General features: G+C 39.6%; 1 protein-coding gene and 1 long non-coding RNA gene across 3 annotated transcripts in view; one reads left to right on the top strand and one right to left on the bottom strand.

Moving 5' to 3' along the window:
* The window catches only part of LOC123517601 (ionotropic receptor 40a-like), a 72144-nt gene extending 46213 nt beyond the window's left edge, over nucleotides 1–25931 (top strand). Inside the window, exons 2-5 of the mRNA XM_045277869.1 lie at nucleotides 12689–12933; nucleotides 16131–16326; nucleotides 24339–24482; nucleotides 25443–25931. Coding sequence (XP_045133804.1) covers nucleotides 12689–12933; nucleotides 16131–16326; nucleotides 24339–24482; nucleotides 25443–25619 — 762 coding nt within the window. The 3' untranslated portion in view covers nucleotides 25620–25931. The remainder of the gene's footprint in view (nucleotides 1–12688; nucleotides 12934–16130; nucleotides 16327–24338; nucleotides 24483–25442) is intronic.
* On the bottom strand, nucleotides 6043–23816 carry LOC123517702. 2 transcript variants are annotated; one of them, XR_006678547.1, is made up of 3 exons: nucleotides 23546–23816; nucleotides 12683–12913; nucleotides 6043–6769 (listed from the first exon to the last, which is right to left on the bottom strand). It is a non-coding gene; the product is annotated as an uncharacterized LOC123517702 (long non-coding RNA). The 2 variants fall into 2 exon arrangements; XR_006678548.1 differs by lacking the exon at nucleotides 6043–6769 and adding an exon at nucleotides 7284–7419.
* Nucleotides 25932–26017: the final 86 nt, after the last annotated feature.

Below are 26017 nucleotides of genomic sequence, written 5' to 3'. Positions count from 1 at the left end.
GTCAAACCATGGGTGGGTGAGGCTTAATCAATTCAAATGCAATTCAATTTTACAAATCAATGCAGCAATATAAGGGAAACTGCAAAAAGCCAGGTCTACTCATGGCAGTCTCTAAATTAAATACAGTGGAGACTCAATACTCAAACGTCTAAATAGCCAAATGCAAAAGTTCGACTTAATACTCGAAAAAATACCTATTAGTCGAACACCCATCCACGTGGCTGTAAACAAAAAAGGCCTCATCCTTCCCGCCGTCCCACCGGTCCACCGCAGCCAATTGATCCATCGCTGTCGTAAGAATAACATTGTCCTGCGCTTTCATCCTTCCCGCCGCCCAACGTGTCCCACTGGTTCACCGCAGCCAGTTGATCCTTCGCTGTCATAAGAATAACATTGTCCTGCGCTTTCATCCTTCCTGCTGCTCCACCGGTCCACTGCAGCCAGTTGATCCTTCGCCGTCGTAAGAATGAAATTGTCCTTCGCTTTCATCTTTCCTGCTGCCCCATGCACCCCACCGGTCTAACGCAGCCAGTTGATCCTTCGCTTTCCTAAGAATAACATTGTTCTGCGCTTTCTCTCCGATTATTATTATTATCATTATTATCTATTTTTTTTTCTTTTTCATTTAGAAGCTTACAATGGCACCGAAGAGGCTTGTTAGTGGTGAGAACAAGCCTACAAGAAAGAATGTAGTGACAAACATCGAAAGGAAAAAGGAGATTATTGATAAATACGAGAAAAAAGGAAGAATAACCAATCTTGCAGCTGAGTACTGTATGGCTAAATCTACAGTAGCAACAATACTAAAGAAGAGAGCTCATTAAAAGAGCTGATGTGGCTATTGGTGTGAAAAGGCAATTTAAGGAATCTGTGGCAGTGGAAGAAATGGAAAAATTATTGATTGGATAAACCAAAGGCAGATGGCTGGTGATTCTTTGTCAGAGGGCATAATTTGTGCGAAGGCTGGGCTGCTGCATCGTGATCTTATTTCTGATACTACATCTGACTCCAATGGTTATTTTAAAGCAAGTAAAGGGTGGTTTGTGAATTTCAAGAAAAGAATTGGAATTCATTCTGTTGTGATGCACGGCGAGCCTGCAAGTGCTGACAGAGATGCCGCCGAGTAATTTGTGCCTGGATTTAAGAAATTTGTGGAAAAGGAGTGCTTAAGCCCACAACAGATCTTTGTGAAGAAATTGGCCTGTAAAAAAAAAAAAAAAAAAAAAAATGATCTAAATAAATAACAAAGGAAGAGAAGTGTTTGCCAGGACACAAGCACATGAAAGACAGGTGAACCCTGCTTCTGTGCGCCAATGCTAGCGGCGACTGCAAAATTAAACCGGTTTTTTTTTCTAAACTTGGGTTTGGCAATGGCTGGAACGAATTACCTGATTTATAGGTATCAATAGTCGAACTTTTTAATACTCGAACGGCCATCTGGAACGAATTAAGTTCGATTAAGTTTGAGTATTGAGTCTCCACTGTATTTCTATTTCCATCTAACATCTCATACACAAATTTGCCTACAACTCTTCTTTTAGAGTTCCTGAGTAACTTAGCAGCAACAACCTGACTAAATGAATGTATTCCAGTCATCAACCACTATTCAAAAAGCTATTCTAATGAACTTCACTACTACTACTACTACTACTACTACTACTACTACTACTACTACCACCACCACCACCACCACCACCACTACTAGGTGACCTGCCTTACTGGGTGAGGTCACGGCCCTGGACTCCAGCCACCACATGGGTCAGTTAACACTGAGCTACTCCAGGACACACATTCGCCAACACGTCAGCTTGTCCTGTCACCAATACCCACTGTGTACTTATAACAAACAGCAGACTACGAACAACTCTGGTTTACTTCTCCATCTGTATCCTGGCTTAATGGTAACACTACACTATTCCATCCTGTCTTTTTTTTTTACCTACCCTAATCAAGCTTCCATTATCTTTCTTCTATTTTCATTACTTAGTTTTCTTCCACCATATTTTATGAACTTGACTACAGTCCCATCAGTTTCACCAGCTCTCCTTTCTTCAATACATTAATCACGTTTATACTTCCCGCCGCTTCCTCCCTGTCTCATTTGGTTCAACATGGCGCAGAATCAGTACTGTGCTACCCATGGACTTGAGAGGAGTTGAGTAGCTTATGAGTTGCCAATGATACAATAAAATTTGTGCTCCACCTGTGGAACACTACGCCATAGACTCTTTCTAAATTTATGATATTGCGTTGTGCGCCACTTGTGGAGCACAATCCTTGTGTACCACATGTGGTCCAACCCACTATTACAAACATTGTTCTCTCAACACATTGTGTCAGTACATTCCAAACTTCAGTCATTTCCATTTACAGGGAAAGAACAACTCACTCTTGATATATGTGCTCTCACATCTCTCAGAGATTAGTATGTCTCGTTTTTCACAAACTAAATTATTGTCCTAAATGTAACAGAAACTAATAGGTATGCTCTGCAGAAAATGGGCGTTTCACATGTCATTTGAGGATCTAGGCTGAAATCTTGGAAAATGACAACACATGATGAAATACTAAAATTCATAGGTCTGATGATTTACATGGGAATTATTGCATAGCCTGAGATTTCTCTGTACTGGTCAAAGAAAAAAATATATGTGGGCAACTTTGCATCCAGAGTAATGTCTCAAGAAAGATTTTAGTTACTCCTTAGATTTTTACATACGTTCATCACCTTCACTTAGGGAGGCGATGGCGTAGTGGATAAGGTGGTGAGCGTGGGATCGGGCAGACGTCCACGCGTAGATTCGAATCCCACCACATACCGCTTTGAAGCTATGTCATTTGTCGAGTGGTTTAAAGTTACCTACATGTCACCATGATACCCAGGTTCTAGGTGGAGGTATAATTTCCTTACACCCAAGATGAACTTGGGTGGTGATATGGGCCCTAATATGGGTACCACTATAAATAAAATTGCCTGTGCCACTAATGGGCGGAAGGTGAACAGCGTTTCTTACACACTCTTCAAGTGTGCCTACAGGCGCTATAGGCCTTAACGTAAAAATAAAAACTTCAGATGATACAATACGTATTTCAATCAATAAGCAATCAATGAAATGAAAATAATGAAAGAGGGTGAACCAATTATACAAAGGCTTTCAATGGCTGTGAAGGATATCATATTTGAGTAGCAATTGAACTTTTATTTATTTTATTCTGAAATAGGTTTAAATATACAATCATAAGGCCAAATTTAGCTCAATACTAGAAATTTATAGAAAATGAATGATTTTTTTTTTGTACTCATACTAAATATAACAAAATGTTTTGTCACACTTTAATTACATCCTTAGTTAGCAAGAATAAAATAATATTACATGCTAAATCAAAAGAAAAAGAGGTTTGAAGAAAATGGAATTTTTGTGTGTGTATACAAGCAAATGTACTATGGGTGACACAATATACAACAGTTGAGAATGCATCATGTACCACCAGTGATACACATCGCAGGGAATGTGTTAATGGCCTTCAGAGTTAAATCTGTCCTGCCTACCCATTTCTATCATATTCACATTCACGATGTAGGACAGGACTGAAGAAGCAACACACGAGATTGAGTGTTACCTTAACAAGGCAGAATCTGAGGAGCAAGGCAAGGGACCTCTCGCCTCTGTGAATGGCCTGTGACCCTGGACAGCTGCTAGACATGCTCCGTACATCATAATTCCCCCTTACTCCATAATCGCTAATAATAAAACATTCTGTTATAAATACTTGCAGTTTGTCTTTACAGACTAGGATTATAAAAGACACCCAAAAGATGAAATGCACTCAAAACACAAGAAAAGTGTATAAAATATCAGCAAAGAGATATATACTTTGATATTTCATTTTATCACATGCACAGAAAGTATCATTCGGCAAGTTTTACTGGTCAAATTTGGCCAACACCAGACATCATTTTGATCCAGAATGTCATAACCAGGCTATGACATATTAATATGCCTGCTTTTCTTTTTTTTTAATGTAACAACCATTAAACAAAATTCTGAGTAATTTGAATCCATATACCCATTGCAAATTGTTTATAAAGTTAACAATTTTTAGATTTACCATTTTTTGGAGGGAATGAGCTGGTGTGCTGCAACACCCAAGCATATGATGGACTGACGGGCACCGAGGAAAGGCATTAGGTGTGCTCATTTGTGAGTGCTTATTGTTACGTATTTGTGGATGAGTGAAATCAATGACAGTGATTGGTTCTTTGCTTGAGCATGCAGCTTGACCAACAAAAATAATACATAATAAATCCAGCCAATCAGAGCAGTTTGTGGAGAGATGCAACTCAATTTAAATCAGTCTATGGAGGATGTTTGCATGGGCAGGGTGTCACCTCAATTATTTCCATTGTATCACCAGACTTTACGAAGAGAAATAAGGTAGGTACATAATGACTTCATATTGATTTCTTAGTGTTGTTAGTCAGGTTAGGGTAGTTTGCTTTGGTTAATTGGGTTTGATAAGTTAATTTGTTCTGAGGGAGATGTATCAGCAGTGTGTGTCACCTCAAGTAGGTTACCTTAGGTTAGGCTGAATAAAATAAGTTTCAATAGGTTATCATAGCCAACGAGTACTCTCTACAGCAGTAACGGTCAAAATTTTGGACTATTACTTTTGTGGTACTTTATAACAAATCTATTTTCTTCTGGTACATTTCAGTCTGTTTTGTAATATCATTATTATTTTTTTTTCATCATGGCAATACAGTATTTTCTGAGAGAATAGATTTTTTTTTTTTTTTTTTTTGCGGAAAGAAGGGAATATAAAAAGTGCTGATTTGAGACAGAAACAAAGTGCAGTTTCATTCCAAACAGGTCCAAAAGTACCAGAAAAAAACTTTCATCCTGAAGTGAGAGTATGGTGAAACTGTAAATTTACCTGAACTGTAAGACACGTTTCGTTGGGCAGCATGCCAGGCAACTCCACCTGTCTGTTCTTCAGTTCTCCAGTGGGCAGAACTTACAAGACAATAAAATATCATTATTCCTTATAAGAACTGTAAAGATGCTTCTAACCTAATCTAACACTATTTAAGCTAACCAGTAGGTTAGGTTACATAGTGGGCATTTCCTCCATAAAACAATCTTATTATTTACATTGTGGACACTTCCTCCATAAAACAATCTTATTATTAAACTTTGAGAGGGTAAAGTGGGGCTAGAAATGCTGCAAACAGTGAAATGTACAGCCTGTGAAGGGTCATAGTCACATACTGTATTGATTGAAACAATAAAACCCAACTGTCAAGCTTTCTTCCCCCTTAAAAAATTATTTTCCAAAATAAAATCACTGGCAGTGTTACATTACTTAGCAACATGTACATATGGGATTCAAAATATTCAGGATGAAAATTACTGATGAGGTGAGTAAGGAATTCCAGTGACCCGAGCAAAGACCTGCAACAATACCTTCTGTTCATGACATACTTGTTATAAGCTTCTTGACACAATGTGTCAGAATCTTATATATTTTTATTTCATTAATATTACCTCAAAAACATAAATAAATAAATGTTTGTAAGTACAGAATGCCCTGCCCATCACACAGATACACTGCTCACCTCTGACCAGGCTTAGTTTGCTCGTGTTGGTGAGTTGATGGGTGTGCAGGCTTCTTCTACTTAGGGGTTTGTTGGACCCGTGCAGGCTGTGTGTCACTGCCTCTAATGCCCCAAAGGTGCAGTATGCGGTGGTGATGTGTTCAGGCTATATGCGGTGGAATTGATTTGTTTTCTGTAGGAAAGTCCTGGTGAGGTTGAGAGTCTTGAAAGCCTGAGTGGTATTTGTGCAGCCACCCAGGAGGTCAGTTAGTGTTGGCCTGTGTGGGTGAATAGCAGACAGTGAATGGAGGAGGGCCACACGGTGTGAATGGTGACGAAGGCAGTGTTCTGGGGTGTCAGGCTGTGTAGGGTATCAGGGACAGTGGGGAGAGTCAGTGATGCCCAGCCTGTGCAGGTAGGCATTGAGGCAGGTGTGGCCAATCCTCAGTCTGGTGACTGTTGTGTCCAGTGCCCGATTTGGGGAGTAGGTCTACCAGTGGTGTCTTAGCTGTTGTGACCCTCTGAATCTTGTGCTCGTTGTGGAGTTGAGGACTTTCTGGGTGTGGTGTCACATACTATTGCCCCGAAGGTATTGGTGGCAGACAGGTTACTTGGTTACATTCTGGTGAGCCGTTTAGTCTTCTGCCGGAAGACCCGGGCATGTTCGAGTTTCAAGGCAGGGCATAGTCTTGGAAGCCATAGATGTCTGCTAGTGATGACCCGAGGTGAGCCTGTTGTTTGATGTCAAAAGGCCGTGACGATCAATGTGACCATGTGTGCCCTGCTAAGTGTCTGCATCATCACTGGCGTGGTACCTGTTCTCACCTCTTGGGGAAGGCACAGGTGCGGCGGATGACGGCCCATTGTCTTGAGGGGTGGACGGACGCCTGCCACCGCGGCGCCTGGTGGCCAGTGGTCCACTAGAGTGCACAGGTCAACACTATTTACTCCCAGAGCAAGGATTTGTGTGCAAAGCGAGGGTACTGCAGGAGCAAATGTTCAACAGTCTCAGGCACGGTTTGGCACCAAGGACAGTATGGATGAGGTGATGGATGCAGACGCCGTCACTCCAGACGGTTAAACAGAGAGGGTCGTGTGTTATTCCACGTGGCCGGCGGAGGTGAGTGAGAGGTGAGCTACGTCCAACTTTGGGGACGTTTTCCTTATCAATGACTGTAGAGAGACGTGAGAAAGGTCTGTAGAGACTCACACAGGTGGTACAAAGGTCATGTATAAATTAGTTATCCCACAGAGATAAACAAGCGTTTCGTTGTGAAGAACCATGACGGGAGAAGCTTAACATTTAAGAGCGCCATCTTGGCGGTGGTGGCAACCATTTCATTTATGGCATCCAATGAATACATTATAAGACTAGTAATGATGTGATATATTTATTCACTATAGTCTGACCAGCCTTAATTTACGGCCGTGGGGGTGGGGAAGCGTCTCTGTACAGTGTTGCCACGTTTTCACTACTGTTCTATTACTCTCTCTGCTTACCTTTGATTCTTTAGTAAGTCATATATATATATATATATATATATATATATATATATATATATATATATATATATATATATATATATATATATATATACAGGGTGTCCCGCGAGTTAAGGTACATACGCAGGGATATGATAGTTCAAGTGGATCTGATTAAAAAATACTCTATTAACATATGCTGCTTTTTGCTTTATTTAGTTAAAAATTGAAGGTGAAAATATAGCGGTGACGTGTGTTGCGGGAACCGCTTGGGCAGAATGGAGGAGGAGGATCAGCAGCAGCAGCAGCAGCATTAGGATGCCGCCGTGTGTCGCTGTAACCTGTAATATCAAGATGTCAGGCGCGGATACAGGGGGGGGCCCAGGGGGCCCGGGCCCCCCCCAAAATCTCCGCTCCCCTTTAAAAATCTCGACTGTATGCCATATGCTGATAGTGGGTACAGAACAAAATCGCTTAAAATAATTATTGTAATCTGCTGCAACTATAATGCGGAAAGCAGCGGAACGTGTCGTCGGCCGTATAGGTATATATATGCATAATGCAGGCGCTGATGCAGGAGAAGGGGGGGAGATGGCTCGGGCTCGGGCCGCTATGTGGAGGTGGACGGGATACTATTTTTTTTTCTGTATCTGATGCAACTTTTCACTCTCCTTCAGGGCCAGGGCACAGCAGGCACGTGCCCAAAGGCCAGGTCCCCGCACTCATCTAAGAATCTACGCGTATATACTCATATGGGGCCGTTCCCAGCAACCCAGGGACGATGGAGAGGGGCCGAGGGTATCGGACGAAATGTCTGCTAAAATCTGCTAAAATGTCCACTTTCTGTGATAATCAAAACAATAACTTGTACCTTTCGTTTGCATTTCTGGAGAACTTAGAATTTTCTTTATTTACTTTCAGTATTTAAGTTACGGAAGTCGAAAACGTATATTGTTTATTATAGAACTAAATTTAAAGGCCTAGGAAAAATATGTGACCTCATTCCTCACATGCAAGCAATAAGTTAAATTTAGTGGATGGATGAATAAAAAAATAGTTAACCCTAAAAATAATAAATGCTCTTTTATTATAAATAATAGAAAATGACGTTGCACAGCTGATCGGGGGACAAGAAGACCGAGGAGGAATGTAGCACGCTGTATCCAGAGGTGAGCTTCCTCTCATGAATTTCCGCATTTTCTTGTATTTCTTCCTCTAACTGATAGTGTATTGTTGTTGAAGATGTCAGAAGCATGTAAATAGGTTATTGCATACAGATTGAAAGTTCAGCTTTGGTCAGATCTTCATGTGTTATACCACTCATAAATGGAATGTGTTTACTGGCATGGCGGCGTGAGACCGTGGATGAGGATGGCGATGATGCCGGGAATCGTCTCTCCACCGACACTTGTTTATAGTGACTACTAATTAGTTACAATCACTGCAACTACTGGCGGTCATGTCTCTATGTAACCACTACAATACGTGCTATTTGCACTAGCAGTAATTTGCAGGCGCGTTGACTGTTCGAGAGCTCAGAGCTGAGAATTTTAAGCAAAAAACCGCCATCACTAATCACTATCCATTGGTCTTCACTATCTTGAGGGCGGCGGGCCCCCCCCAAATAGATTTTCTGGATCCGCGCCTGCAAGATGTGTACAATGCAAACACCCAAATACCTACAAAAACTATTCAAAGATGAGATTATTATTTTTGTTGGTTTATAAATGAAAAGAATGTAGCCTACATTAAACATAACACAGCGTTATTTTATTACAGTTTTATTCGTACTTGGCAACTCACCACAGCTGGCCAGAGTCTCGTCGCGAGGGCCGATGAGTTCCTGCGCTTGTAAATTTATGTCAAGGTTCACAAGCCTCCTGTCATGTGTTCCTGCGTCCTTTAATGTTCAAGGCTCACAAGCCTCTTGTCATGAACGAAATTGAATAATGTTAGAAAACTTAAATAATGTATTAATTGTGACATTTACAGGATGCGGGAACACATCATGACAAGAGGCTTGTGAGCCTTGAATATTAAAGGACGCAGGAACACATGACAGGAGGCTTGTGGCTCTGCTCGTAACCAATCAGATGGTGCTGTGGGTGTGACAACGCTGAAGACAGAGTAGTGACAGCAGACAGAGAGGCGCGGCTGCATCACAGCCAAAAATAACCAAGTTTTAAATTTATCTCTTATCGGCCGTCGAATTTATAAAAAAAAAAAGACCAATGCCGATATGCGTCAAAATGCTTAATATCGGCGTCAATATTCGACCCGGCCGTAAATCGGTCGATCCTAATATATATATATATATATATATATATATATATATATATATATATATATATATATATATATATATATATATATATATATATATATATATATATATATATATATATATATATATATATATATATATATATATATATATATATATATATATATATATATATATATATATATATATATATATATATATATATATATATATACACACACACACACACACACACACACACACACACACACACACACACACACACACTTTTTTTTATGTAGAATAGAGGGCCAGCCAAGGGAAAAAAAAAATAATAAAAAAACAGGCCCACTTGGGTGCTGGTTCTCTGCAGGAAAGAAAAGCGTCAGTCAAAATTAGGGACCAAATGCCTCGATACCTCCCTCTTAAAAGAAGACAACTCATAGGAAGGCGGAAATACAGAAGCAGGGAGGGAGTTCCAGAGTTTACCAGTGAAAGGTATGAATGATTGAGAATACTGGTTAACTCTTGCGTTAGAGAGTTGGACAGAATAGGGATGAGAGGAAGAAAGCCTTGTGCAGCGAGGCCACAGAAGGGAGGCATGCAGTTAGCAAGATCAGTTGAACAGTTAGTATGAAAATAGCGATAAAAGATAGAAAGAGATGCAACATTTCGGCGGTGAGAGAGGCTGAAGACAGTCAGTCAGAGGGGAGTTGATGAGACGAAAAGCTTTTGATTCCACCCTATCTAATAAAACTGTATGAGTGGAATCCCCCCAAACTTGCGAAGAGAACTCCATACAGGGGCGGATAACGCCCATGTGCAAAGTTGACAGTTGGAGGGGCGAGAAAAACTGGCGGAGACGCCTCAAAACGCCTAACTTCATAAAAGCTATTTTAGCAAGAGATGAAATGTGAAGTTTCCAGTTAAGATTATGAGTGAAGGGCAGACCGAGGATATTCAGTATGGAAGAGGGGACAGTTGAGTGGGGATAGTTGTCTGGAAGGTTGTGTAAGTTGATTCATCGAGGAATTGAGTTTTTGAGGCATTCAAAATTACTAGATTTTCTCTGCCCAATCGGAAATCTTAGAAAGATCAGAAGTCAGGTGTTCTGTGGGGTTCCTGCGTCATCTGTTGACATCCGTTCCCCTTCTCTGTGTAATTCACCACGGTCGTCTGCTGGTCACCCAGCCAGTCTTCCCCATTACGAAGCGAACTCAGAGCTCATAGACCGATCTTCGGGTAGGACTGAGACCACAACACACTCCACACACCGGGAAAGCGAGGCCACAACTCCTCGAGTTACATCCCGTACCTATTTACTGCTATAGGTGAACAGGGGCCATACATTAAGAGGCTTGCCCATTTGCCTCGCCGCTTTCCGGGACTCGAACCCGGACCCTCTCAGTTTTGAGCCGAGCGTGCTAACCACTACACTACGCGGTGTGTGTGTGTGTGTGTGTGTGTGTGTGTGTGTGTGTGTGTGTGTGTGTTCATACTTCATACTTCATACTGTCACTAGTGTGTGTGTGTGTGTGTGTGTGTGTGTGTGTGTGTGTGTGTGTGTGAGAAGAAAATCTAAAACCTCCCTAGTTTGAGCTATAAATCATTGGGTGCCACAAGGCACCGTACATAATGGAAAACGGCAGACGTAATTTCAATACATAATTCAAATAAATATTGCGCCAAGGTAACAGTTTCGGTTTCATGGCGACTATTAACGTTACCATTCACTGGGTAATAAGTTTCTTTCCGAGTCATAGTTCATGATCATTATTACCAGATAGTCTGAATGCTCAAGTCGTACATCTTGTCGTTTGTAATGATGTTATGTGGATGGCGAAAGTTTGATTATTGGATGCCTGCCAGCCCTTCACATTATACTTTTAAATGTAATAACAATCATTACCAAGAAGAATAAAACAACAAAAATCGCTGAATTGGATCGATGGTTCGTGGCAGGACCGCGTCACCTAATGCCATCTTAATGTGGTACTTGGAGAGGCGAATCCTGCATCATCCTCAGGAGTCTGTGCGTTGCTTCCCTCCACAGCGGACGAAACAACCCGATGTGTTTTTTGGGTGAATGATTATGAAGTTAATTAGCTTTCTCTCCTTATTATTTTTACATTCAAGTTTGACATCACCTGGTTTAAAAATAAGAGAGAAGTTAGAAGTTTTGGAGGAAGTGCTCACTGGGATCGCGAAAGGAAAAACAGTGATTCTCCACACAGATGTTACTCTTGCAACAGACATCGCACAGGCTGCTATGGATTTGCCAGCTTTACAGCAAATACCACATATCTTTCTGAGCATCGGCCAAAACTTATCACAGCATACGAGTCCAACCGCACTAGAGGATACTCTGAGGCGGGTCAGCTGCAGGGCAAGTATTTTACATATCTTTATATTTGTTCGCCATAGACCTGATCTTCTACAGATACTTTTGAGTAGCTGGACACCGAAGAATCTCCTCCTGTTTAGCCTTGGAGTGACTAAAGCTGCAGCGATTTTAGGACATGAAGCACTCAACCAAGTAGAACACCTGGCTCTCATCACGGAACTCGTCAACGAGACACAAGTGTTGTCATCACCCACACTAGTGGTTTACACTCTCTTATCCTTTCTGTCGGAGGTCCCAGTGCTACTTGGGGAGTGGGACACTGAGTTATTCGTCAGCTGGAGAGACTTATTCGTGGACAGGTTCTCAAGTTTTTATGGTTTCCAGTTTGAATTATTGTGGCTCACAGAAAGGCCATTCACATACCAGATGGACGCTGAAGAACCCGTCCAAGGGATTTCCGTTAAAATGCTAAAGAGTTTGTCTCCTGTGCTCAACTTCACATACACGCTGACGAAAGGAACCAGGCCATGGTCTAACCTTCTGGCCGTGCTTTACAATAGAGAGAAACATTTCAGTATTAATAATCTTTACTTGTCTTTGGAGCGCTCATTGTTGCTTGACGCCTCTGTCCCATGCTGGCACGACAACTATCGTATATTCCTTTTAAATCCAAAATTGTTGCCAAAATGGATGAGTATCTACAACAACTTCACACACCACGTGTGGATAGCCATCGTGATGTGTCTTGTCGCCGCTACACTATTTTTGTACCTTAAGGTATGTGAAAAATTGCAACTGCAAAAAATTGTAACTATGTATGGACAAGTCTAGTTGATAACGTGATGAGAGAGAGAGAGAGAGAGAGAGAGAGAGAGAGAGAGAGAGAGAGTACGTAAGGCTTGATCATATTGTATCATGACCTATGTAGTAACACGTTTTAAATCCTGTCTTACATAACACTGTATGGATGAGAACACTGAAAGCAACACGTCCATACCTGCAGGGTACACTGTTCGGACAGCCGTGGCTGGAGAGAAGAGACGGACTTTTTCTCTTACGGTTGTTGGTGGGTCAGGGAACCCCGGACCTGCCCCGCTCCTCGGCTCTAAGGCTTTTCATCACTAGTTGGCTTCTGTTTGGCATCGTTATCACCGTTGGTTACACCAGCAACCTTACGGCGCTCCTCACCAGCCCAGCATACCAGCCTCGCATCCACAATCTTTTCCAGCTGACGGAGAGTGATTTAAGGTGTGTGTGTGTGTGTGTGTGTGTGTGTGTGTGTGTGTGTTTTACCTATATAGTTTTATAGTTTTTTATAGTTGTAATTTTACAGGGCCTGGGTATCATACTCGTGTGGCCCCGTCTACATATCTACACACATCCAACTTTCCTTTAAAACTATGCACACTCCTTGCTGACACCACCTCCTCACTCAAACTATTCCACACCTCCACACATCTCTATGGGAAACTATATTTCTTCACATCCTTCAAGCATATTCCCTATCTTTTTACTATGCGATCTCGTAGTTCTATTTAAATTTTCCTCTCTCAACATCATTTGTTCATTATCCACTTCATCCAAACCGTTCAACAGTTTATAAACCTGTATTAAATCTCCTCTTTCTCTTCTTTGTTCCAAGGTAAGCAAATTCATTTCTTTTAATCTCTCCTCATAGGTCATTTCTGCCAATTCCGGAACCATTTTTGTTGCCATTCTCTGCAATCTCTCCAACTTCCTTATATGCTTCTTTTTATAAGGGGACCAAACCACCCAGCATATTCCAATCTTGGTCTAATTACCGTACTAATTAATTTCTTCATCATATCTTTATCCATATAATGAAAGGCTAATCCAATATTTCTAATCAAATTATATGTTTCTCCAAACATCTTGTCAATATGAGCCTCAAACTGCCCATGGTCTTGTATTATCACTCCCAAATCCTTTTCCTTTTCCACCTTTTTCAACACTACTCCTTCACCCATCTTATATGACCCTCTTGGCCGTCTTCCACTCTTCCCCATCTCCATTACATGACTTTTGCTCAGATTAAATTCCATCTCCCACCTCTTGCTCCACTCCCAAATCCTATCCAGATCTGCCTGTAAAATTTCACAATCTTCTTCACTCTTCACACACCTACACAACTTCGCATCATCCGCAAACAAATTAATATAACTGTTTACTCCTCTGGCATATCATTAATATAGACAAGGAAAAGTATTGGTGCCAGCACTGAACCTTGTGGGACTCCACTCTCCACCACCAACCAGTCCGACTTTGCATCCCTTATTACCGTTCTCATCTCCCTCCATCTCAAGTAGTTTTCCATCCACTTTAACACTTTTCCTTCAGTCCTCCATAAATCTCTAATTTCCATAGCAGTCTCATGTGAGGTACCTTGTCAAAAGCTTTTTTAAATCCAAATATACACAGTCCATCCATCCTCTCTCTCTTGTATTTTGTCAACCACTCTTGAATAAAAGCTCAGTAGATTTGTTACACATGACCTCCCTTTCCTAAAGCCAAATTGATGATCCGATAATAACTTATGATCCTCCAGGAACCGTATCCAATATTTCTTTATCACCCTCTCACAAATCTTACCGACCACACTTGTTAAAGACACAGGTCTATAGTTAAGAGGCTCTTCCTTACTGCCTCCCTTATAAATGGGCACCACTTCAGCTCTTTTCCACTCTACCGGTACTTCCCCGGTTTCTAATGAGCACCTTATAATATCATATAATGGATCTATCAATTCTTCTCTACATTCCTTCAATAATTTGCCTGAAACTTCATCTGGTCCCATCGCTTTATCATCTTTAAGTTCCTCCAACATTTTATATAACTCCTTTTTAGGTATCTTAATGTCATCCATGTGCACATTTCCTTCTACATTCTGAGGCTTTACAAACATTGTTTCTTTAGTAAATACTTGTTGAAACCTATTATTTAGCAATTCCGCGATATTCTTAGGGTCATCTACTATCCCTTGCTCTCCTTTTAATCTTTCAATGGACTCTCTCTTTTAAGTTTACCATTTATGAACCTGTAAAACAATTTTGGATGTTCCTTACTCTTGTCTACAATATCTTTTTCAAATTTTCTTTCTTCCTCCTCCTTACCCTCACATACTCATTTCTTGCCACTCTATAATTCTCCTTATTTAGTATATTCCTGCTCTTTTCCATCTTTTCCAAGCCACATCTCTCTTTTCTTTAGCCTTAACACAAGTTGCATTAAACCAATCCTTTCTTCCTTCCTCTCTCGGTTTATACTTTGGTACAAATTTCATAACTCCTTCTTTATAATATTTCATAAAAATCTCATATTTTTTTGCACTTCTCTGATTTGTAACATCTCCCAATCTAATGTTCTGAAATAATTTTTCAAATTTTCTGTGTCCATCTTTCTATAATTCAATCTACCACTCCTGTATGTCTCATCTCTCCTTCGCTGTGTTATTGCCATCTGCATTTCCATAACCACATGATCACTCTTCCCAATGGACATTTATATTGTATATCCCCACATAGGTACACTTCTCGTGTTAACACCAAATCCAGTCTAGCCGGTTCATCATCTCCTCTATATCTAGTATTTTCTTTCACCCTCTGTTCCATCATATTTTCCATCATTAGATTAAGGAATCTCTCTCCCCATGCTTCCTCTCCAACACCACTTACTAGATTTTCCCAATCCACTTCTTTACAATTAAAATCTCCTACTAGTATCACCTTTCTTTTTCCAGTTAATACACTTTCCAAACTCTGTAAAGTATCCTTGATCATATTGTCGTATTCCCTTAATGTCCAAGAATTTGTTTTAGGAGGTACATAGGTCACCATGATTATTAATTCTTTTCCATCACTTTTTAACCTTATGCTTATCACTTCTGCGTTGTTCTTCCCATACCAAACCTTATCCACATTTATCTCCTTCTTCGTCATAATCATAACTCCTCCTCCACCTTTACCCTCTCTATCCTTTCTCCATATATTATATTTATTATCCAAATTTACCTTTGTTTTTTCATGTAATTTTGTCTCAGTCAAACACACTATATCAGGCTTCTCCACCATCACATAGTCTTGTAATTCTAATCTACTTGACAGTATCCCATCTATATTAGTATACATTACGGTCCACCTACTGCTCCCTCTAGGGGTTCCTCCGCATTCCTTTTTTCCACATACCATTTTCTGACTGCGTGTGTGTGTGTGTGTGTGTGTGTGTGTGTGTCTGAACATTCATTTTCCTATGTTTGTCCATTGTATTTTTAAGCTACATTGTAGGGTCTACAAGTTAATTATTATTATTATCATTATTATCATAATCATTGTCATTATCATTATTGCTGTTGCTGTTGTTGTTACTGTTACCACTTTCATTTGTTTACTATTCATTTATCTATTATCAATTCACTTTCCTTTCAACAGAATAGCAATCCTTGACACTGGCAATATCCTGCACACAAAGCTGAAAAATTCACAAGATACTCTAGTAAAAAAAATTAAAGATAAAATGGACCTGGTGCCTGATACGGAGGGAATGGTGACACTCCTGCAAGGCGGCACTCACGGCATGATAGCAGGCGACAGGTTCGGCCAGTCACTTCTGTACCATGTGTTCCAGGTCAGTCAATGAAGCACAACTCCATACAATGATGCTGGGGTCACACTACAGCTTTTTTTTTTTTTTTTTACTACGACGCCCCCGACAGATACAGACCAATTTTCTGCGATTGTATACGACTGTCGTAACGATTGGGAGCATTTCAGTGCAAGAAGGACATGCAAAACGAAGGACGTCCACCTTCGTTGGGTTCTGAAGGTGGATGTTCACTCCTGATCTCGGAGGCGGCCCCTCCATACCCATGTCCAATGGGCCTGCGATGTCTAAAGATGTCCCAAGATCTTGGGACGACGATGGGACATCATGCCCTTCCTCTGTCGCATCGTTTTCGGTGGATAAACTGGGGCTAGTTTTTCTTTTTAAACTGGCGACAACGAACGAGCGGTCACACTGATCACAACCATTCTAGCGACAACGTTTTCGTGCATCACTGCCAAACGTATGTTCAAAGACCAGTCGTAACTCAGTATTTCAACGATTTTTTACTCGTTCGATGTCGAACGATGTCGTTAGCAGCACGTCCGACATGCTATCTCTTTATAACGTCATCGTACGCCCGATGTAATGGCTTTGCTTGTCGTGACTCTCTTGCCGACAGTCGAATGCAGTGCTCGATCGTCGTAATGCTTCTACGATATCGCCGAGTTAACGTACGACTTGACTCACGACATCTTAAGGCAGGCCAAAAGCCGTTAAAATGACGCCATTACTGTCGGCGACAGCCCTCCTACGACCGTCGAGGAAGTCGTAGTAAAAAAAAAAAAATAAAATAAAAAAATAAAAAATAAATAGTGTGACCCCAGCATGACACATTGATAAATGATATGATACGTTTCCTTACTCATAGAAACATGTTCTATAACTCTTCTGCACTGCACCCTGACCACTTTTAAAAGTCTTTAAATGAAGTTGCGTGTGTGTATGTATGTATGTATGTATGTATGTATATATATATATATATATATATATATATATATATATATATATATATATATATATATATATATATATATATATATATATCCCTGACAGCACCATTTCTGCCAGTGTTTGGTTTTCTGACATAGGTATGTAGATCATTGTCCATCTAGGAAGAGTGTTACTTCTCGGAGCCAGAACGGAGGAAGGAGGTTCGTGTGCAATGTTACTAAATTTTATGGTGAAAATATGGCAACCTTGCAGTGAAGATATTCTAAAATATGCTAAATGTAATACGAAAATATGCTAGAATTATGCTAACATATTATCAACTAAGCATACTATATGGAGTCACTTGATTGGTCGTATAATAACAAGTGTTTTTAACATGATTAAATGGAGGATTCATACAGCTTAATAATAAAGAATCCGTTGTAAATAAATTTTGATTATTTTTTCAGCCAGGCCAGTTGGTCCGTTTATCACATTAAGAGGAACATAAAAAATAAATAAATTAATAAAAAAAAAGTACGACTTATAACTCGTACATTATCTGCTTCAGAAATCAACTACCCTCATAACAAAGTATTCAATACAATATAAATAAGGAATTAAGGAGAGGCGGGACATAATGTTATAGATGCACGTACTCAAGGGCTGTATACAGTGTGAAAACAGCTGGGATTGACCTTTAGGTAATGGATAATACTAGTGTAGAAACAGGGAGGTTGATAAGGTCAGCTACTAGTGTCAATACAGGGCGGTTGGATTAACGTGGATATACTTGTAAGGGTTCCTACTCGTGAAAAAAAAAAAAAAAACCAAGGTTAGATAATATGGATAGCTATTTCTAGAGTAAAAACAGAAACGGGCTGCATATATGGACAGCTACTACCGTACTGTAAAGAAAGAATCGGGGGTGAGTATATGGTTAACTAAAAGTGGAAAAAACTCATACTATAAATTCGAAGTTCAAACTTTTTTTTTCCCCCATGACTCCACATTACGTTGATGCACACGGGTCAGTTCCTTACTATTCTTTGCACCAAAGCCTACCTTATGCAAGAGTAGATATGACTGATTTTTGCCGTACAATTGCTCAGTACACAATCACAAGATGTAAAAACAATATCGCTCAGATTCTGAAAAAGTGTGCATGTACTGACCTCACATGCTACCACCACCTCAAGATTATATTTCGCCAGTCGGACAGAAAAGATCTCGATGAAATGTTGCGCGGTAGGATATTCGCCTCTATTTATCGTTTTTAGTTATTTGGGAGTTTTTAAGTAAGAAATGTGCTACAATCATTCAAAATTGTGCTAAAAATTATGCCGGTCGGCCGATTTTTTTTATTTTTATTTATTTATTTATTTATTTTATTTTATTTTTTTTTCCACTTCTCGGCCAGCCGCCAGTGGCTGCACGCGCTGGCCGAAGCTGGACAAACCACAATGCGTTAGTTCCACTTATGCTATATACTAAACCAGATTAAAATATAAGGCATAAACATGTCAAACTAATTGATGTCATTATCATTCTAACTGTCAATATATCCACTTGAATATAAAAGTTTCAGTGTACAAGGAATAGAAAAGCACTGCAGAGAGGAGGTAGTAATAAGAGAAATATTCGTCCCTCCAACAACGCCGCCGCCTACTCCATTTCCACTATTTTCTTACTCCTCCTCCCCCTCCTACTTACACTGTAAACAACGCAATAGCAACAACAATGACAACAAAAGAAAAGCAATGGCAGGCCAGGCCCATCCCTCTCCCCGACTTCACGCCACATGCCACACCACAAGTAGAAGAAAGCATTATCTTAGATGTTGCCGATTTTTACTCTAGATTTCACCAAATTACCTTAGATCTGTTGGACCATATCCCTGAAAATTACCTTAGTTTTTTTCATATATATATATATATATATATATATATATATATATATATATATATATATATATATATATATATATATATATATATATTTATATATATATATATATATATATATATATATATATATATATATATATATATATATATATATATATATATATATATATATATATATATATATATATATATATATATATATATATATATATATATATATATATATATATATATATATATATATATATATATATACTTGATATAAGTGCACATTCTATACTCACGGTACCTTTAATGACATATGCAACTGAATAGATTTAGTTTTAGGTAGCAATCAAACATAATACGTACTGCATAATTATGAGAACTTTTATTACAGTAGACCTGATACATACACAACTTTAGCAAAAACAAAATCATTACGAAAATTAATGCCCTTTCCTTCTTCAATATAAAGAATATTTATCCTTACAAAATAAAAAAAAATCAATTACAAATAGACAGTTACACTGTCCAAAGCATTATCACACTAGAGAAAGTCCTACTATGATTTATAGTAGAACAACTACTCAAACTGCTTCGATATGAGATTCTTGGCTTCCTCATCCGTAGCATTACTTTTAACTCTTTCTAAATCTAACAGGAGTTGTTTATCTGCAGTCAACTGATGACTGGAAATGCCTTTCCTTTTAAGTCCATTTTTGGTATGCAGTAAACTTACCAGACTAGTACTTTTCAAACTACCTCTAATGTCAGTTTTAATTCTTCTCAAATGACTGAAGAGCCTTTCTACAGATGCATTGGAGTGCGGCAAGGATAATGCACAAGCAATTACTTTTGTAAGATTGGGGAATTTTGGCTCTCCTCTTTCATTTTTCAACAAGAGTTGTTTTTTCCAGTTCTCAGCAGATTCTTTTTCCTCCTCAAACTGGCAGTCTAAGCTTAACTGTCTCCACTCTATATCTGCTACACATTTATCACACATTTTGTCTAGATAAGGTAGAGCATCAAATACTTCTCCTAGACTACTGGGATTTCTGCCTAATGCATTTTCTGGTTTCAAGAACTCTAACATTTTATTACCTTAGAAATACCTTAAAAATTGCATTACCTTAGACATTACCTTAAAAGTATCTAAATTATCTTAAACTAAGGTAATTACCTTAAAAGTGAGAGCCCTGCACACACAGGGCAGGCTTTAGGTCATTCGGTGCCTTAGGCAAGAGTGGACTTCGGTTCTCTCAAAAGAAAGCAAAACGCAGCATATGCACATTTATTATTTCTTTTCAATGCGACACTTTACAATAAGTAATACCTCCTGCTGTAGTGCAAATATTCAGAAAAGGTGCAAAATCCAAAAAGCAATGTAAAACAGTGCAAAATCAAATATAAATTTCAAAGCAAGGTAATTTTCTACTTTTCTGTTTGGTTATAGTATTCGATACAAAACTCTTGAAAAAATCAACACAATGTGCAAACAAGGCAATCTTAAAAGATAAATTGAACTAAAATCTCCAATGTTCTTTAAAACTTCACATTTCTGGACCTCCTAGCAGCAAAGGCATCTTCTATGGTTTCATCAAATGAAATTTGTTAAGGCACTTCCTGATTAATACTCATTAATGCTATTCCTCATAGACATTGTACTTTTCAAACAAGTTTTAATCAGCTTGAGTTTGGAGCTCCTCAGCAGATGCCACAGTCCCTGGAATGGTAACAACGATTCTCAATGTTATCCACATATTGGGATATACTTCCTTTAGATTTTTCTCCACCAGAAAAATCAAAAGTTCAAGTGCTCTTCTCTTGCATTTGGGCCAAGTTTGAAAAGATTGCATTTCCACGATCAGTTCCTCCACAACTAGGTCTGATTTTTTTTTTTTTTTTTTTTTTTTTTTTTACGTTATGGCCTATAGCGCCTGTAGGCACACTTGAAGAGTGTATGGAAAGCGCTGTTCAGCTTCCACCCATTAGTAGCGCAGGCAAATTTTATTTATAGTGCTACCCATATTAGAGCCCATATCACCCCCGAAGCTCATCTTGGGTGTAATCACCTAGAACCTGGGTATCATGGTGACATGTAGTAACTTTAAACCACTCGACAAATGACAAAGTATTTAATTAAGGCTGTACGCGGTGGGATTCGAACCTACGCGTGGACGTCTGCCCGATCCCACGCTCACCACCTAATCCACTATGACACCGCCCTCTTGCTTCCCAAGCTCATCAGGTGGCAAATCAAGAAAGTTTATGAGAATACTAAATTCATTGGCAATGTCACTCATCATTTTTGTTCTTTCTCTTAGAGATGAAAGGTACACATCAACAAATACAATGAAAAAGAAAAAAAACTTCCATTCTCTTGAGTACATAATTGAGCAGCTCATTGGGAGCCTCACATGAAAACTGCCTTTAGTAGTTTTGAGTCTCTTGTGCTTTAGAGCAGCAACCACATTCATGTTCTCGCACATTTCTTTTGCAGAGGATTGGGCATCAGCAAAGCCAGAATTTCATTAGCTGGCTAGGGAGACTTCAACTTTTTTTTTTTTCAATAGGTCCACAGCTACATCCATGTGCATGCTAACTGACTGCTGTAGTTTATCAATATTCTAAACTTTTGTTAGGTCATACCAGACAACAGTGTAAATGCAGAAGCAGTATGAAGCAACCTCTTCAGTTAAAGACTGAGTTTCATCTTTCATGGCTGCATCAACAGTGCTGTCTCTCACCTCTAAGAGAGCATATCTAACCTTTGCAGCCTGAAATTTTACAACTGCCACACCATTAGGCCGGAAGCACACCATCGACTCTGGCGTCACGATGGCGTCTCAGCGGGATGTGGCTCTCAGTAAGTTTCCATACTTTAGAAGCTGTCCCGTGCACACGAGCGTCTGTGGCAAGCGACTATGGCGAGCTGTCGCTAATCCCCGCCACAGCGTGGCACGGCTTTCGAGGATCTGCGCCCACAAATGACTGGCTGAGTGCCAAGCGACGGACACTTGACGGCTACCAACAATCACATACCAAACGTTGAGGAATAAGCATATTTTCCTTTTTACATAATCATACATACCAATACCATGGCTAGTTAAACAGGCGGCGTCACACTAGCACATTTTCCGTCGTCTCAGGCGATTTCCGTCGTTTTTTTACTCTTCTGTCAACTCTTTCCGTCGTCTTGAGTCAGACGGAACGCATCGTTTTCGTCTAGCGCCAATTTTTAGTCAAAATAAGAACTATGGTTTCTAATCAACACTTTTATTAGAAAAATATTTTTGTTAAACGGAAGAATGCTATTATCGTGACAGAAGAAATCAAAATAAGTTGATGAATATTTATTTGTATACATATTTTTTCTTCTACCCTAGCAATGAAAAGTTCCTCAGTTGTTTGTGTACATTCCCTGGGGAGTGCGAATGTGCGACGCTTTTGAATATTTCCAAGGCAACTTCCAAGTAGCTGGCCAAGATGAGCAGTTATGTTATCTGTCAGTGGACAAAACACTGAAGAATTTCTCAGAGAGCATTACAGGTCACCCTTGCCTTTGGGATCACAGAACAGCTGATTACAGCAAGAAAGGTATGAAGAGGGCAGCATATGATGCAGTCACGTGCAGTTTGAGGGAAACATTCGTTTCCTCCACCATAAACACATTTTTGGGTGCAAAAAAGCCGCGGCTTGCTGGACTTATAGAAAACTCGCCGAACACACCACATTTGAAAGCTTGTGTACGACACTAAGGCCGCCGAGCACTCACCAAAACTCTCACTGATGGTAAACACGTTACATATACTGCACTGTGCTATACGTATTATACAGATCGGCGTGGAGCAGTGATTCTTGAGAAGAACCATTTGGCTGAAGAGCTTTAAATATTGTGGATATCACAAACACTCGTCATAAAATATCAAACATCCGGCTTTTTTTTTTTTTAAGTCGATTTTGAAATGAGTTCCGTTACGTTACGTAAATCTATATCACCAACCGTTATTAGACCGTCCGGGTAGCCGTCTAACAGCTAAAAGGTTTAACGTCAAGTGGACGAGGTTGGCTCGGCTGCCTCCTGCCAGCGCTGTTTAGCTAATATTTAGTATACTCTGCATTGTTTTCCCGCCACTGGTGTCACTAAATAGAGCCACATGACTATGCTTTGACTAGCTATTAGATGTTCAGATACAACTGTCATGGCAGATTTCATCGTGATGAAGGCTTAAGTGAGACAGAATGCTGATGGTGGCGAAAGTCTCTCCATCTCTTACTAATGTCACTTGACCGTCCATGTAGACAACACAGAATTATCACAAGGAATAATATTGTCAAAGACACCGCTTATTACAATAAGAAACTGTGCAAACTCCCCTAGCTGACTGGACAAGTGTTGTGTAGGAGGGTGGGTCACTTACCTATATCACAATGTTGTTGACCGTCATTAGCAGCAGCTCCTGTGCCCCTGGCCCTCTCAGCCAGGCACCAAGTTTGCACCACCACATACACACATAGGCACCCGCGGCCCGTGTCTTCGTCCTGAACAGCGTAAATCCATAAGGCCCCAGCGGCACACAGCCACCCTCCAAGTCATTCCTCGTCTGAAACTGAAACTGAACTTGCCGGTTGGTGGCTGGCGCCTTGATCTTCTCCCTCTCCCTCCTCGGCCAGTCCCGCGCACTGGCCGAGGAACAGCCCACAATGCACTAAAACAAAGCCTAAACATATCAAACTGAATTATAAGTCGTTACCATTGTAACTGCCAATGTATCCACTTTTATAAAAAAAAAAGAATATATATATATATAATAATAATAAATTAACAAAACAAATAAACGAATAGGTATAGAATAAATCATAACTACCATAACTGCGATCTTGAAATCATCATGGCAGGAGTGATCATAATCATGGCAATAAAAACAGCAACAGCCATAAGAATATTGACAAAAACATTAAAGTGATAATGATAGTAATACATCAATAATAATAAATTATCATTACTGTTATTATCATTAGGCAAATATCTTTCTTCATAGAAATAAATAATAATAATAATAATAATAATAATAATGATAATAATAATAATAATTATTATTGTTATTATTATTATGATAATAATAATAATGATAATAATAATAATAATAATAATAATAATGATAATAATAATAATAATAATAATAATAATAATAATGTCAAATCCATTACAAGGTACACAACTGGTACATGGTGGAGGAGGGGCTGTTCCCGTCCTATGCTGTGTGGTACTTCCCGCAACACACTCCATGGAGGGCCAGTTTCAGCAGAGGCATCAGACACCTGCAGGCTGCTGGGATGCTACAGTACTGGCAGAAGGTAAGCAGGTGGTTACCCTATCAGGGAATTAGATAGTGAGATTGATAAAAAAAAAAAAAAGTTTTTTGTAAAAAATATCATCACAGTGAAATTCCTTTCCTAGCCTCAAGGAATTTAACTTCAATGATATGGTATTTTACAAGAAAGAAAAAGATATTTTAGTTAAAAGGAATTCGGTTATCAGAAGTACAGAGAAACATCAAGGTCTATCTATCTCTATATGTATGTATGTACTCACAGCTGACACTACTTTGAATCATCTTTCCTAAGCTACTGTCTTCTATATCTCAGTGTGGGCCAAATTACCATGTAAACCCAGGCCAGTTCACTGGTCATACACAGTTATAAGATTGAGAAGTTGCCACTCCTGTTTTCTAATCATAGGGAAGGAGAATGTATGTACAATACTAACTTCCCACATAAGCTAAGAAAGGTGAGGGAGACAGACAGTAAGAACGTCACACATGAGGTCATAATACCCTGTGGGATACTTCATGATAGGCTGGTCATCCACTGCCCAATAACACTGGCCAGAGCTCAATATGATTACACCTTAGAGGACAGGGCTCATCCTGCTAAGATTGGCAAGCCTGGAGATTGTAGACAGCTGAACACCGGAAGGAACACAAGCTAGTCTCCTAAACACAAACAGACACTATCACAACATTCAAGACATAGGGAATCCAACAGTGCCAGCTCCCATAAGTTGAGTTCTTTGACTTCTCTCTAGACTGAGGTCTTGAGACACTTCTCAAACTTTGGATAATCTTTTTGTCTTTTTTTAAGGACTCACATCTCAGTTGGCCTTTTCTATGAATTATGTTGCCTCTGACAATTACTTTTTCATGCATTAAAAATAAAAATCTACCAAAGGGAAGCCAATAAACAAGCAGAGAAAAAGAAGATGCAGACAAAGATATTTATTAAGATCAAAGCTAATGTTGTGGCTTGCATAAACAGGAAGAAATGCACACAAGAGGTGGCAGTGCTATGGAGTCCAGCAGACCCTTCCTTCCACTCTCACTGCATCACCTTCAAGGCGCCTTCTTCTTCATAGTCCTTGGATGGATAACTGGCGGGATTGTGCTTCTACTGGAAATGCTGTGCCACCAATGTTCAGTGACTGGTCTTGTGTAGAGGAGCAGCACAGCATGGAAGGTCCAAATACCTTTTGTTGGCCACCTCTCCATCATGTATAGCACAAGAACAGGCTGTGTAAAACTAGGGTTTGGAAGGTTTATGTCAACAGAGAGATGCAGAGTAGTTTCACTGTGAAGGCAGAGGCAGAAGCAGATCTAAGATTTGCCATTGGTGTGGGGTGAGTGTTATGATGCAGGAGGAAGGGTGGGGTGTCCATGGGGAGATCTTCCATGTGTATTATGATGATAGCAAGGCATGACAATATGTAATCCTGGAAGCAGTACATAACTATCTTATGTAATGAATATGTGGTTTGTCTATATTCTTGTAAGATTAATAGTATCAACAAAACACATATCAGTTGCTATTTTTGCAGTACCATGCCCAGCTGTTGT

Source organism: Portunus trituberculatus, chromosome 6 (genome assembly GCF_017591435.1).
Source record: "Portunus trituberculatus isolate SZX2019 chromosome 6, ASM1759143v1, whole genome shotgun sequence".
Lineage (NCBI taxonomy): Eukaryota > Metazoa > Arthropoda > Malacostraca > Decapoda > Portunidae > Portunus > Portunus trituberculatus.
Note: the sequence above shows the minus strand (reverse complement) of the source record. Positions and strands in the feature narration are given on the sequence as shown.